Source organism: Galeopterus variegatus, unplaced genomic scaffold (genome assembly GCF_000696425.1).
Source record: "Galeopterus variegatus unplaced genomic scaffold, G_variegatus-3.0.2 Scaffold76, whole genome shotgun sequence".
NCBI classification, from domain to species: domain Eukaryota; kingdom Metazoa; phylum Chordata; class Mammalia; order Dermoptera; family Cynocephalidae; genus Galeopterus; species Galeopterus variegatus.
The window spans coordinates 1,161,421-1,176,420 of record NW_007726187.1 but is presented as its reverse complement, the minus strand read 5'-3'; the positions used below and the strand labels follow the sequence as shown (position 1 = coordinate 1,176,420).

Here is a 15,000-nt window from a genome sequence, read left to right as displayed (position 1 = left end):
CAGGCTATCGGTGCACCCCCGGCAGTCACAGCAGCTCCAGGACCCTGCCCAGGTGCTCCGGCTACAGGAGAGGTCTGCCTCCCTCTGCACTTACTGCTGCTTCTCGGAGGGGACAGAAGGCCTTCGTAGCTGAAGTGCGTCTGAAGTGTGTCACGGAGTGACAATTTCTGCTTTAAACACTTAAACTGAAGTGAACTTTTGCACATGTCTCCCCTTCCAGACAGTGGAGGAAGCTCTGTTTTTAGGTCAGTTTTTCACTCACCTGACTCCACGCCCCAGGTACAGACCCCTCTCAGGTAACCCTCTGGACAAATATGTTCATCTCGAAAGTACTGAGTTCACCTGCAGCCTTGGTTTAAGGCCTTGACATTTTTTAATAATATGCAAGAAACAAGGAGTTTTGAAAAGGGCAAAAGAGATTTATTGTATTATAATATTTCTATTTCACTAAAACTAAGGAAATGTCTAAAGTTTCTTAAAGGTCACCATCTGTCCATTTATTAGAGAAGCCCCCCTTCCTATTAAATAGACAGGTGAAATAGAAGAGATTTTCTAATTTCATAGAAACTGATTGTAAGACATGCATAGCGGTCACTTTTGCCGAGCAATTTGCTTAGATTTCAAACTAGGCAATGTCCAGATTAAGTGGGAGGACGTCTGTTAAGTTGCTGGGTGCTGGGCACAGGGCCTGGCCCCCACAGTGCTTGTGCCCTTCCCAGACGGGGTAAGAGACGGCGGGGAGGCTCGGGGGCCTGGGGTGCAGAGGAGGGCACGTAATGTATGTGCGGGGTGTGTGTGTGTGTGTGTGTGTGTGTGTGTGTGTGGGTGTGGGTGGGTGTCCGGGGTGGGAGAGATGCTCGTGCTGGGTTTTGGAGTCTGCTGGGGGAGGCAGAGGAGGTGCCCAGGCAGAGGACAGCGTGGACGAAGGTCCAGAAGGCAGGACGGAGAGCTCAGAGTGGCCCCATGCTTTCCAGTCCTGGCCAGACGGTCAGGGAAGCACACAGTGCGATGCGTCTGGAGGAGAGCGTGAGCACGAGCCATGAACGACAGGGTGCACGGCGTTTCATGGACATGACTTTCATAGACACGAGTGTGCTGGGCTGATTAGCTCAAAAAGGCCAGAAGACATTCGAGCGCGCTGGCTGAAACCCAGCATGTGGGGGAGGCAGGGAAAGGGGGAATCGGGGACGGGACAGCCTGTCCTCCCCACCCGGCCCTGCTGCTTCAGGGGCTGATCAAGGCACGGAAAACCGCAGCAATGGCTGTTCAGAGACCACCCACAGTGATGGATACTGGGGAGCCCCAGAGCCCCATTTTCCACAGTCCTAAGCTAACAAGAGTGGATGTTGATCTCCCGGGGCAGGACCCCCGGGATGGCTTGAAGGCACTCTGTCTGTCTTCCTGCCTGTCCTTGAGGGAACAGGGTGCAGGGACGAGGGTCCGAGTGTCCCAGCATGGAGCCCTGCCTGTGTGCACACTCTGCGTGCCCAGCTCTGACCTGGAGGGACACTGCGCTCCGGAGCAGCCAGGCTCTGAGAAACCATGTCCCCTTCATGGTGCCACAGCCCTGCCTTTCAGCACCCCATCTCCCTCAGGAGACCCCGAAAGGCAGCGGATTAGGCCCGGGTGGCGTGGGGAATGTTCGCAGGCAGAGTCCTTGTTAGCAGGCTCGAGGGGCGTGGGGAGTCCGCGCCTGGGTGGGGACGGGTCTGTCTTGCTGCTACACTTCTCTCCTGCAGCTGCACGGGACCGGGCGTGACTTCTGCCTGGCCGCCCAGGGCTCCTGTGTGCACGTTCTTGGTGAGACAGCCTAGCTTCGTCTGGCATATTCCCCGAGACAGGGCACACTATTTCCTGGAGGGGAAGCCCTTTGCCCCTGAACTGTTGGGGAGCCCGACAGGCCTCTGCCCCTCTGGCCCATCTCCCCTCAACACCCGAGGAACCTTCCCAAAGGGAACCTGTCCTCGTCACTCCTGATGAAGCTCGGCCATCTCGCCCTCATCCCACCCCTGGGCTGCCACACCTGCCATGCACTTCCGGCTCCTTGGACATACTCGCTGCCCATGACCTTGGCCTTGACGCCCACACTTTCCCCACCTGTAATGCTTTTGCCACCTTAAGATTCTCCAAAGCTCCACCTGTCTATAAACCACTCCCTGGCCTGCTACTGACTCAGGTCTGCGGTTTCATTGGAATATGACATCATTTGTCCCCAAAACATTGGCTGGGACTGCCATGCTGTGGCAGGACTTGGGCTGAACACTGGGCCTCGGGGGCAGAGATGACAGGCCTTGTAGTTCTCTGGCCCAGGTGGTGAGATGGTCGGCCTCCTGGGGGTCTCTCCCGGGGCTGTGAGTTCCTGGGGGCCAGCCTGCATCTGTCCTGCCAGATCCCAGCATCCCCACAGAGGGGGCTGGGAACACGGGGCCTGTGGATGGTGGACAGGTGGGGAGTATTGTGGGATCTTTTTCCTCACAGTACCCTAAATCTGTACCTGTGACACCCTAAAATCTGCTGGCCGTCACCTCCCTTGTCCAGGAAACTCTATTAATGTACCTCGGGCAGTCCGCTTATCCCCAGCACTTCATGAGCTCACGGCTGGGACACAGGCCAGCAGCACACCAACTCCTCTGCCCCCATGCAGACATGGCCGTGGCCCCTGACAGGAGCACACGAGCTGCGGGGTGTATCGGGGAGCACCCAAGTAAACACTCTGAGCCCCACTCCAACCTGCCACCTCCCCACTAGTGAGGACAGCCTCTCCTCCCCTCAGTGTGTCCCTGCTTGGAGCTGTGTGGAAGGGGCACGGGTTAGGGTCAGAGACCTGGGGCCTCTCTGGGCTCTGACAGTTACCAGCTGTGTCGCCTCAAGCAAGTCACGGTATCTCTGAACCTCAGTCTCTCTTTGGAAAATGGAGAAATAACCTCAGAGTGTGGCTGCCACCAAATAAGAGGGTGTATGAGCAGCAGAGGCCACCACGCGGGCTGCCCAGCCCCAGCCCTCCTCCCTCCAGCCACCCCAGGCATGCGTAAGAGCAGAGTTCACAGGTATCCAAACCCCCTGTGGCAGGGCCCCTCACCTGGCCGGCCCCCCTCGCGCAGGTGGCTTCCTGCGTCCTGGGCATGTCATTTAGCCGGAACTGACAGCCTCCCGCTGTAAAAAGGAAGGAAGGAAGGAAGGAAGGAAGGAAGGAAGGAAGGAAGGAAAAAGGAAGGAAGGAAGGAAGGAAGGAAGGAAGGAAGGAAGGAAGGAAGGGAGGAGGAAGGAAGGAAGGAAGGAAGGGAGGAAGGAGGAAGGAAGGAAGGAAGGGAGGAAGGAAGGAAGGAAGGAAGGAAGGAAGGAAGGAAGGGAGGAAGGAAGGAAGGAAGGAAGGAAGGAAGGAAGGAAGGGAGGAAGGAGGAAGGAAGGGAAAGGGAGGGGACGGAGGGAGGGAAGCGGGGTTCTGGGACACCCCACTCACTCACCACCATTTTTCCTAGGGGCCTCTCTTTTTTATTCAAGCCCAAAGTGTTCCTTGGCGAATTCCTACGAGCAGTGGGAAATGCCAGTGAGACAGAGCAAGGCAGGAACATCTGGGGAGAGCTTTGCAGGCAGGAGAACAGCACGTGCAAAGGCCCTGAGGCTTGTTCAGGGGCAGGAAGCCAGAGCACATGCTGGTGGGATGGGAGGAAGGTGGGCAGGAGCTGCTCCTACAGAGCCCCAAAGGCCATGGAAGGATCTGGACTAGATATGCAAGGCCATGGGGCCGTTGGAAGGCTCTGGTGGGGTTGAGGGGTGTGGGAGAGATGGGACCTGCCCAACTTCTGGGCTGAGGGCTTGGCCTGGAGGCACCACCTGACTCTGCTGATGCTTTATGTTAAGATGTGGGGCTTCTGCTCCAGGTTCTCCTGGGTGCCTCCTGCTGCTCCTGGAAAATCCAACATTCAGATAAAGACAGACTCAAAGTGGAAGAGCAGAGAGAAGGCGCCAGCTGATACTTCTCTTATAGTTTCCCCACTATTGTTCCCAACTCGCTGGCTGTCCCAGAACAATCTCCCTGGTGTCGGGGGCCTTTCCCGGCTCATTCATTCAGGGGAGGTGCAGACACGGCCCCTTTGGGTCAGCTCCCGTCAGGCAGGCCAGCGGAGCCCGCCTGTTCCTGCCGCGCTCGGCACAAAGCTGCGTCCGCCCCTCCAGAGAGCACCGCCCTCCCGGGGCCCAGGAGGGCCTCCAAGAGCCAGCTCAGGTGGAAGTGTCCCCAGCCCTCGCTGCCCGCCAAAGGCTCGGCCAGGCCCTTTGCAAAGGTCTTGTTGACGCCTGAAACGCGTTGAGGCAGATGAGCTTGCTGGCCCTGGTGAGACAGGGGTCGGGACTCTGGCTCTCTTCCGTCACCTCCTGAGCTTCCCCGAGTTCTGGCTGTAGAACCACATCCCTGGCAGATGGATGGACATGGCGGGAGGGTGAGGGGCCACCTCCTTGGGCACAGTGGTGCAGGGGGAGGGCTGTCTGTGGGGACAGTAGGCTCCTCGCTGGGCAGTGTTCAGAGACACGGTCTCACCGCCCACACATGTATGTTCACTGAAGAGCTGGTGGGGGCCCCTGGTGTCCCAGAGTGACCTAGGGGCCACACAGCCGTGAGGCACTGGCGTACCCCTCACTGCCCTGAGCCTTGGCTTCCTCATCTGTGAAACGGGCCATTTGCAGACAAGTGAGCCTCCCAGAGGAATTTCCTCCTGTGTGATCCCTGTCCCAGCTGGTCGGCCTTTTGTCCCCTAGCACACAGTCCTGGGCACCCACAGGCACCAAGGTCTGAGCTGAGCCATGCTGGGTACAAAGAGGACCCAGAGCGAGCCGCACCTTGGAGAAGCCCCCTGGCTGGAGGAGACAATAACAGATTAGTGTGCTAAGTGTTGAGGCAGGGGGGTGGGGACCCAGAGGCAGCTGCCCACCCAGCCTGCCTCGGGGAGGGCTTCCTGGAGGAGGTGACACTTGAGCTGAGTCTTCACATCAAATCGGAGTTTGTTTTTACTGATGATACTTATCCTAAATGCTTGTCTAGACCCCCTTGTTTCTCTCATCTTCCTGTTGCTGGCACTTTCTGTGCATGAGTGCCATGGAGAGGACCACATTCCGGGTTCATTTCCACTTTTCTCCCTCACAGCAGGGTCTAGAAATTGCCATCCGTCATCCATTCACCCCGTGTGTACTGCGTCCAGGTGTGGGAAAGCTCAGGATTGCCCCGGGGGACAGCCCTGATCTTAGTCACCTGACCACTGCCAATGCCCCCAGCCTACGTGTTGACACCTCTACTCCCGGCACGTGACCCTGACCCTGATGACCTCCAGCCCATCTCAGGGTCCTGCTCTGAGAGCTCTGACCCCTCCGTCCTGCAGGTGTTCGAGGAGGAGCACCACATCCTCTACCTGGACCACGGCGGCGTGATTGTGGCCATCAAGGACACCTCCATCCCCCTGAAGATCCTCAAGTAATGTCGCCAGGCCGGCACTGGGGCTCCTCTCCATACGTGGGAGCCTCTCAGAGCATCCCCAGAACGGCCTCCCCACGGGCCACAGGACAACCGGGGTTGGCGGCACCCCGCACACCCTCCCCAGGGGCCTCATAAAGACAGACTTTGTCCTGCCCTGGGGCACAAGCAAACAGGGAAAGACAACACAGCACGGGGGGAGGTCCCCCCCCAGCCGGGGGAGCAGGGAGGGCTTCCCAGAGGAGGTGACTTTTAAGCAGCAGCAGGAATTAGTTAAGTGGAGGGGCTGGGGCCAGGGTGACCCAGATGAGGAACCCAGCAGCTGTGCCCAGGCGGGAGTGGGTTGGCAGCAGTCTCAGACATCTGAAGGGCCTTGAGGGGAACTGAGGACAGGTAGGACCTCGGGACCCAGAAGGCAGAGCTGGGAAGCTGCCCGGAATGCAGTAGCACTTTAGTCTGAAGAAGAGCTTTGTACACTGCAAGATGGCAGCACAATACTGGTCCTGTCACTGGCCTGGCAGCCCCTGGGCCAGGCTCAAGCCGTGGGTGGGGCTGAGCCAGATGTTTCCAAAGCCCAGATATCCCTGCCATCCAGGGGGTGCGAAGTCTCTTTGTGGTGCCCAGATTACCACCCAGAGCACGGGGCCACAGCACTGCTGAGGAGATGCTGGCGCCACCTGGTGCTGGTGAGGTGGCTCTGCAGCCCCCTGCAGAGGGTGAGCTCGGGGGTGCAGCATTGGCCCAGATGCTGGGCTGGCCCAGGGATGGTCTCAGGGCCAGCTGCTGAGCCCAGCGGGCAGATAGTCCATGATGAGCGGAGCATCTACGCCTGCCCTGTGGACACTGACACTCCTTGTCTTGGCAGGTTCAGCGTGGATGAGGGCCTCACCTGGAGCACGCACAACTTCACCAGCACCTCGGTGTTTGTGGACGGGCTGCTGAGTGAGCCAGGGGACGAGACGCTGGTCATGACGTGAGTGCATGGGGCAGTGGTCCGAGCTGACTCCCCAGGTGGGCCGTGTTGGGGGCCCCTTTGGCCCTTACTGCTCCGAGGCAGGTTCAGACATGGGCCCCCAAACCCTCTTCACACCTGCCTCCTTGACCCAGGGCAGGACAAGGCTCCTCATGCCCCGAGTCACCTGGGAGGTGGCCACTCTGTGCCTGCACAGAAACATCCACCACCTGCCCAGGATCACCTGGCTGGTGAGGGACAGAGCCAAGGCTCAAGGGCCAGCTCTGGAGTTGGCAATTGGTAACATGGGTATTATTACCTGCTCAGCCACATGGCACAGATGAGGACCTGAGACCCAGGTGGGCCAGCAAGGAGCAGAGCTGGCTGTGAGCCACCATCACCCCGGCCTGTGGGCTGAGGCTCAGCACCACCCTGCCCAGCTCCCTTCTCCACCACCAGCATGTGCCAAGCCCCACCCACGGCCAAGAGCAGCATGAGACCCGTGAGGGGCATAGGGCATCAAGACTCCTGCTGTTCAGAGCCACTGTGCTCAGGAGCGGAGACCCAGAGGACGACAGGGAACATGCCTGTGGCCACGTGGGGAAGGAAAGGGGCTCCCTCAGAAGCCGATGAAGTGGAGGCCCAGCTGGTTGCTTTCGTCCTGTGTATTCCCACTGCGTGGGGACTCGTCAGAGGCAGAGCAGGTGCACAGGCTGGGGCGGCCCGAGATTCTGCATTCCTAACAGCTGCAGCCATGCCCACTGCCAGGCGTCCCCGGTGCACAGCTCCTGTGTGCTCTTCCTGCCTCTTATCAGTAATGCCTGTGTCTCCCAAAATTAATGTCTACTGTGACCTCATTTGTGACCTCGTCTGGGAATAGGATCATTGCAGATGCAATCAGGTTGAGGTCGGGTCCTAATGCAATGATTCGTGCCCTTCTAAGAAGAGGAGAGGACACAGAGACACAGACACAGAGGAGACCGTGTGAGACGGAGGCAGAGACTGGAGTGATGCAGCCACAAGCCAAGGATGCCTGGAGCCGCCAGAGCTGGAAGAGGCGGGAAGGAGCCTCCCCTGGAGCCTCCAGAGGAAGCATGGTCCTCTGACCCCGGGTTTTAGGACTCAGGCCTCCACACATAAAGAATGCATTTCTGCTGTTTGAAGCCACCAGCTTTGGTGATGTGCACAGCAGTCCCAGAAACTAGGACGATGCCCTATGAGTCCTCCCTGTGAAACTGCTCCACAGTGGGGTGGACCCTGTACTCTGGACACTGTGTTCTCTGCTTCGTCCATCCAGGGGCACACAGGCCTGGCCCAGCTGCTCCCCAAGAGTGGCCGGGCAGCGTGACCCCTCAACCTCGCCTGCTTGGCCTGGTGTGGCCGTGGGCTAGTTCATTGGCGAGTTCACACGCCTGCCTTTGCCCTTCCTGCTGGCAATGGGCCTTTGAGCCCGAGACCCTGTCCAGCTCTCCTGTCAGCCGGGAGGGCCCAAGAGAGGCCATATGGACATAAGCCCTGAGAGTGCCTGAGCCCAGCCCAGCGCTCCCTCTGCACCCTGCAGACCCCTCAACAGGCACGCAAAGCTGCCAGGAGGCCGTGCGGGGCAGCCCCGGGCAGTGCGGGGCAGGCCTGGTTTTGAGAGTGCCCCGCCGTCCTGAACTGTGCAGTGTGGCGGGAGTGAGGGTGACATTTGAGTCCAGCTCTGCTTCCCCTCTGGAACCTCGGGTGGGTGGCATGTTATTCCCAAGAAGGCAAGGGTCTGCCGCTTCATGGATCTAACTGGGCCTTCAGCTCACGTCATGGTTGGCGTCCCCTGCCACCGGGCGCAGTATTAAATGTGTGCCGGCACGTCCTCATCAGGGCCCGGGACCTCTGTGCTCCTTCCCCAACCACAATTTGAGGTGCCTCCCCTTGGGGTGCCCTCATCTGGCTGTACTGGACCCTCTGTCCCCAAGTCCTCCCTATGCCTTTACCACCGTGGCCCTTTGCGAGGGGCTGCGGCGAAGCTTTCCTGAGCGCCTGCTGCATGCTGTGGGCCGTTTTGTACTATCTCATCCTGCTCGCCAGGAAGGAGGCACCCCCCCATTTTTAGAGGGTCTCAAATGCTGCCCCAGGGGAGTGGTGGGAAGACGGCCCAGCCAGAGGCAGGGGTGGGGACCCCGAGACCCTGTCCTGTGAAGACCGGGTGGGCATTGCCACCCTCTCAGCCTCTGTGTCTCCTCCGGTGTCTGGGGTTTCCCGACACGCTCAGTTCCTGCTTCGCCCTGGCCGCGGGCCCCTCACGTCGCCCCGACTGTACACCGTGTGTGTGGGCGCACGTGAGTGCAGGAAGCTCCTACTGTGTGCCGGGCACCCTGCCCAAACCATCACTCATCCGACATCAACCCCGAAAGGCCAGTCTTACTGTCCCCATTTTAAAGCCAAGGAAACTGAGGTATGGAGGAGAAATGGGCCTGCCCAAGGCCACAGTGTAGTAAATGGGGCACCAACCAAGGCCTGCTCGGCTCAGAGGTGCCCTGTGGCGCCAAACCTCTTCAAAGACCAGCCTGAGACATTCAGAACTGGCCGTCATGTCCCCAAGAATGCGCTCCAAGCCCTTTCTCAACACCGCCCTAGAACGGGGTTTCAGTCCTTGATCGTTACGGGCCTCCTGCAAGTACCCAGCCCCTGCTGGAGGTGCTCAGACGGGACCAGGACCAGAGCAGAGTGCATCCCCTCCTCCATCCACATGCGTGACCTCGGGTGACACGGCCAGAGCGCTGCAAGCTGGACTGGGGAAAGACCATGAAGGGCACGCTGGGCCCCTCTTCTGGAGTCTTCTTTGGAGCCCACGTGAGGCGTTGGGGAGGAGGGATCAAGTGGAAGCCACCAGACAGCAGGACTCCCAGAGGGGGAAGGATCTGGGCATAGGACAGGCTCTCGGTGGCTGCTGGCTGCCTGCCAAGGAGGGGCAGGGACAGCACAAACAAGCTGTGTGACCTCGGCCAAGTTACCCAACCTCTCTGTGCCTCGGGTTTTTCTTTATGTAAGACGGGGGTGGACTCACCTCACCAGGCTGTGTATGCGGGTCTCCCAGCACACCGTGCGTGGTCCCTAAACGGCTGGTGTCCCTCCTCTGTGTTGTCCTGCTGCCTCCACCCGCCCAGGCTGGAAGCGCTGGGCTGAGCCGGGCGGGCCGACTCACTCTCTCTCTGGATTGCCGGTTCTGCTGGGGAAGGAACGGCCTGTGGCCCCACTGTAGAAAGCTGGGTTCTGCAGCACGGAGCCCTCACACGGTCAGGCTGATGGAGGCTGGGAGAAAGGCAGGAAGAAGCTGGACAGCACCAGACTCGGCCGCCTGACCACGAATCGTTCTGCAAAACATAACGCCAGCACCAGCATGGGGGCCACGGGAGGGCCCAGTGGCGGCCAGGAGGCCAGGTCCTGACCCTGCTGCGGGCCTGCTTCCCCGCCCATCGTCAAGCAGGGGGCCGTGCGGGCAGGGGGTGCATGTGGGGTCGGATGCAATGACCCAGGCTGATGCAGTTGACAAGCCGTCGATAACCAGTGGCGGTTGTGGGGATACTAACACCAAGGTCCACCAAGCGCCTGCGGAAGGCCAGGCACAGTGCCCCGTGCTCCGTCCTACTCCCCAGCAAGGGCAGGGAGCTATCGCTGTGCCCATTGTACAGGTGGGAGCTGGGTCCTGAGGGAAGGTCGTTTGCACAGCAGGACGGAGCCACACTAAGGTGGTTTTCCCTCCCCTCCTTCCTCTTTGTGCCCCAGGATCTTCGGACACATCAGCTTCCGCTCCGACTGGGAGCTCGTCAAGGTGGACTTCCGGCCCCCGTTCTCCAGGCAGTGTGGCGAGGAAGACTACAGCTCCTGGGACCTCACCGACCTTCAGGTGGGGCTGGGATGCAGTTGAGATGGGGCAGGCTGGGCACAGATGCGGGCCCGCCTGTGCCTGCCAAAGTCCTCCCGGGCAAGGCCACAGGGGACCTCTCCTCCTCCAAGAAGTCCTCATAGCACCCCCAGCCACCTTCAGATCTCCAAGAAAATCTCTGTGGGATTTTCTTGACCTTGGGCTGCTCTGGGCTGAGGGTCCTCAGTCACACTCAAGGGGCTGCAGGGCCACAGGCCCTACCCAGCCTATGCAGTCAAAGGTGCTTGGGATTCAGGATTTTTCAGATCTCAGGAAGGTCACATGCATGTACCGTATATGACAGTGGGGTCTGGGCAGGCCCTGTCCTGTAATCTCAAACACATAAACATTTCTACAGCAAATGCCTCTCACTTCGGTTCCCATCAGGTTGTGCTGCCAAAGGCGTGATGGGAAGCCTGGGATTGCAGAGCGGGGCGGCCTGGAATTGTGGGGGAGGGGACTATTAAAGCAAAAATTAGTCAGCGACACTTGTTAAAACACAGTAAGGAAGACTTTACAGGAAAGGTACAGGGACCGCTGCAATGGGGTCTTGCAATAGGGGAGAGAGACTGGGCTCAACTCTGCATACAGCCGGGCACGTGGGAATTTATAGCCAGGGAGCAGGGTGGGGTCAGTGGACGGAAAATTACTAAGAAAAAGCATCGGGGTAGGGGGGATTCTGGCTAAAGTGACCTAAACAGGGTTCTTGCTGAATACAAGCCGGGGTGACCAGACATCACCCGGGGGGATAGTGGAGAAGGAACTCGATCAGATATGGAGGGTGCTGAGATATCGAGGGCGGGGGGATTCTGGCTAAACTACCTTAGCAGAGTCCTTTGCTAAATCTGGATTTCACAAGGAAGTGGGCAGTTGGCCTAGGAGAAGGTTCTGGAGCCTGACTCAGTCCGGCCAAGCAGAGAATCGGGGTCACCCTGCACCTGACAGGCCACAGCACCTGCTGCCGGGAGCAGGGTGGGGCCTGGTCTGATCGTTCCCTGAGGACCTACTGTGTGTCCACAGCTCCTGCTCAGGGCTGGCACCCTCAGGGCCTGAGGGGACAGAGGAGACAGAGGAGACAGAGGGGAACTTAAAGGACCCGCGTTTCCAGCAGCTTTGTGGCCCCTCAGGGCCTAGCCAGGGCTTGTACGCAGTAGGTGCTCAGCGAATGCTTGTGGGTTGGGATGAGAGGGATGCTGCCCCGACTTGACCTCACACATGCTACTTCCCCTTCTGAGCCTCAGTTTCCCCACCTGCAAAAGGGGACGAGCCCCCTGCCCCCTGCTGCTTGAAGAAGCAGCCGTTTTCAGGGACAGGCGAGAGCCCCAGGACAAGCCACCGCAGGGCGCTCGACCCTTCTCAGGCCGGCTCCTCCCCCTGCCGTTGCTGCTGCAGGGTGACCGCTGCATCATGGGCCAGCAAAGAAGTTTCCGGAAGAGAAAGCCCACGTCCTGGTGCGTCAACGGGAGGAGCTTCACGTCGGCGCTCGTGTCGCACGTGTGCGAGTGCCGGGACTCGGACTTCCTCTGGTGAGCGCCCGGCCCCTCGAGCCCAGGCGACGGCGGAGGCCGCGGGGCCTTTACAAGCCGACTCCAGCCCACACTTGGGGACGGAGCATTAATGAATTTGTGGGTGGATTTTTTAAACCCCCACAGTGGCCTGCTCACGGGAATGGGTCGGGGCATCTTGGGGGCAAGCCCTGCCCATCCACTGCCCCGTTCCGCTCGGAAGCCGCCTGTGGCCACCAGCTGCCCCCTGGCCCACCGCCTGCCTGCCCACCCCACCCCTCCCCGTCTGCTCCCCTCCTCTCCGCCTTACCACCTGCACCCCCTGCCTGCAGCGCCTCTCCCTCTCTTGCCCCAGCTCTCTCCTGCTTATCATTTGAAACGTGCTCACCTCCTCCAGGAAGCCCTCAGGCTCCTCTGGGTTCCCAATATCCCTTTGCATTCTTGTCACTCTGGAATGTAACTGTCAGCTTTCGGGTCTGTCTCCTGCTCTGGGACAGGGCTGTGTGGATTCGCCTCTGTGTCCCCACAGATGGGTGCATAGTAGGCCCTGGACTGAGGCTCTCCTCCCAGCCCCCCCGACCTCACCCCCACCCCAGCTGGCTCCATTCACACCTGTACCTGTCACCTGACTGCTCTTCTTTCCTCCTCCCAGTGACTATGGATTTGAGCGCTCCCCCTCCTCAGAGTCCGACACCAGCAAGTGCTCTGCCAACTTCTGGTTTAACCCACTGTCCCCTCCAGATGACTGTGCCCTGGGCCAGACCTACACCAGCAGCCTGGGGTGAGTGTGGGCTTGGGGCCCCTCCTTGCCTAACTCCAGGGCACAGCCGGGGTGCACCGTCGACCATGCCTTCCCGGCTGGTGCCTGCAGCTCCCACTTGGCGTTGGGGAGAATGGAGGTGTCGAGGCTGAGGACGCGTGTGCTCGTGAGCATGAAGCCTGTTTGCGGGCTCCTGTGAGCTCCCGGGCCGACAAGCCCACAGGTTCTCCCACCTCAGACTGCGTGGGCCAGCACTGGGGGGAGCTGCCTGGAGTTGGCTCTGAACTGAGGACAGTGACAGAATAGGTCCAAGGTGCCCTGGGGCTCACACCTGCTGCCGGGGCTAAGCCCACCCAGAGGAGAAACGCTCCTCCCCTAGGCCTCTTCAGGGCCCTGACCCCTCCCCCTCCCCATTTACCAACTCTTAGCGAGCCACATGGTTGTGTGCCCACCATGCCTGCAGGTCTCACCTTAAATGACTCCTCCTCCAGGAAGTCTTCCCTGACCCCCGGCGCCTGACCCCCAAGCTTACCTCTGTCATAGCACAAACCCGAGTTCCTGTCATTGCTCACTAAGCTGTCCTCCCTGTTGGACTGCAAGTGCCATGACACGTGGTAGGTGTTGCTTCAGTCTGGGGGTGATGAATACACATCACACAGGACGGGTGCCTGGCGGGGGTGAGCAGGAATGATACTTTTCCTCCACCAGAGGCCGAGCACTTTCCTTATAGCAGATCGACTTCCTATATAAAGATGCTAGTACGTAAGAGCTGTGAACCTGCAGCTTCCGGAGGTCCCAAACATGTTCCATCTGAAGGTCCCATTTCCCCATTTCCCTGTGAGGAAGTTTTCAGAGAGGGTGAAAAAGCTCATGGGCTTATTAGAAAATCCTCATTATGTCCCCTAGAGAAACTGAGAAAACAGGAGGCAGGACCAGAAACTGCAGGCTTTGGCCACAGCAGCTAATATCATGCCATGTACCCACCCATCCTCCATCCATCATTCATCCACCATCCACCCATCCATCCATACATCCACCCATCCATCCATCCACCCATCCATCCATCCATCCACCATCCACCCATCCATCTACCCATCCATCCATCCATCCACCCATCCATCTACCCATCCATCCATCCATCCACCCATCCATCTACCCATCCATCCATCCATCCACCCATCCATCTACTCCACCATCCATCCATCCACCCATCCATCTACCCATCCATCCATCCATCCATCCATCCATCTACCCATCCATCCATCCATCCACCCATCCATCCATCCACCCATCCATCTACCCATCCATCCATCCATCCATCCATCCATCCATCCATCCACCATCCATCCATCCACCCATCCATCTACCCATCCATCCATCCATCCACCCATCCATCCATCCATCCATCCACCATCCATCCATCCACCCATCCATCTACCCATCCATCCATCCATCCATCCAGCCATCCACCATCCATCCATCCACCCATCCACACCCATCCATCCACCCATCCATCCACCCATCCATCCACCCATCCATCCACCCATCCATCCACCCATCCATCCACCCATCCATCCACCCATCCACCCATCCACCCATCCATCCATCCATCCACCCATCCATCCACCCATCCATCCATCTACCCATCCATCCTACCATCCATCCATCCATCCACCATTCATCCATCCACCCATCCATCTACCCATCCATCCATCCATCCATCCACCATCCATCCATCGACCCATCCATCTCATCCATCCATCCACCCATCCATCCATCCATCCACCCATCCATCCATCCATCCACCCATCCATCCATCCATCCACCCATCCATCCATCCATCCACCCATCCATCCATCCATCCACCCATCCATCCATCCATCCACCCATCCATCCATCCATCCACCCATCCATCCATCCATCCACCCATCCATCCATCCATCCACCCATCCATCCATCCACCCATCCATCCATCCATCCATCCATCCATCCATCCATCCATCCATCCATCCATCCACTCATCCATCCATCCACCCATCCACCCATACATCCATCCACCCATCCATCCATCCACCCACCCATCCATCCATCCATCCATCCATCCATCCATCCACTCATCCATCCATCCACCCATCCATCCATCCATCCATCCACCGATCCATCTACCCGTCCATCCATCCATCCACCATCCATCCATCCACCCATCCATCTACCCATCCATCCACCCATCCACCCATCCACCGATCCATTCATCCATCCATCCATCCACCAATCCATCCATCCATCCACTCATCCATCCATCCACCCATCCATCCACCCACCCATCCACCTACCCATCCATCCATCCATCCATCCATCCACCCATCCATCCATCCATCCACCCATCCATCCATCCATCCACCCATCCATCCATCC

The 15,000-nt window shown here is 59.0% G+C and overlaps 1 protein-coding gene across 1 annotated transcript in view; it reads left to right on the top strand.

The window, feature by feature from the left end:
* The window catches only part of SORCS2 (sortilin-related VPS10 domain containing receptor 2), an 86,646-nt gene that overhangs the window by 40,272 nt on the left and 31,374 nt on the right, over positions 1-15,000 (top strand). Inside the window, exons 9-13 of the mRNA XM_008578792.1 lie at positions 5,373-5,464; positions 6,330-6,437; positions 10,182-10,302; positions 11,713-11,846; positions 12,478-12,606. Coding sequence (XP_008577014.1) covers positions 5,373-5,464; positions 6,330-6,437; positions 10,182-10,302; positions 11,713-11,846; positions 12,478-12,606 — 584 coding nt within the window. The remainder of the gene's footprint in view (positions 1-5,372; positions 5,465-6,329; positions 6,438-10,181; positions 10,303-11,712; positions 11,847-12,477; positions 12,607-15,000) is intronic.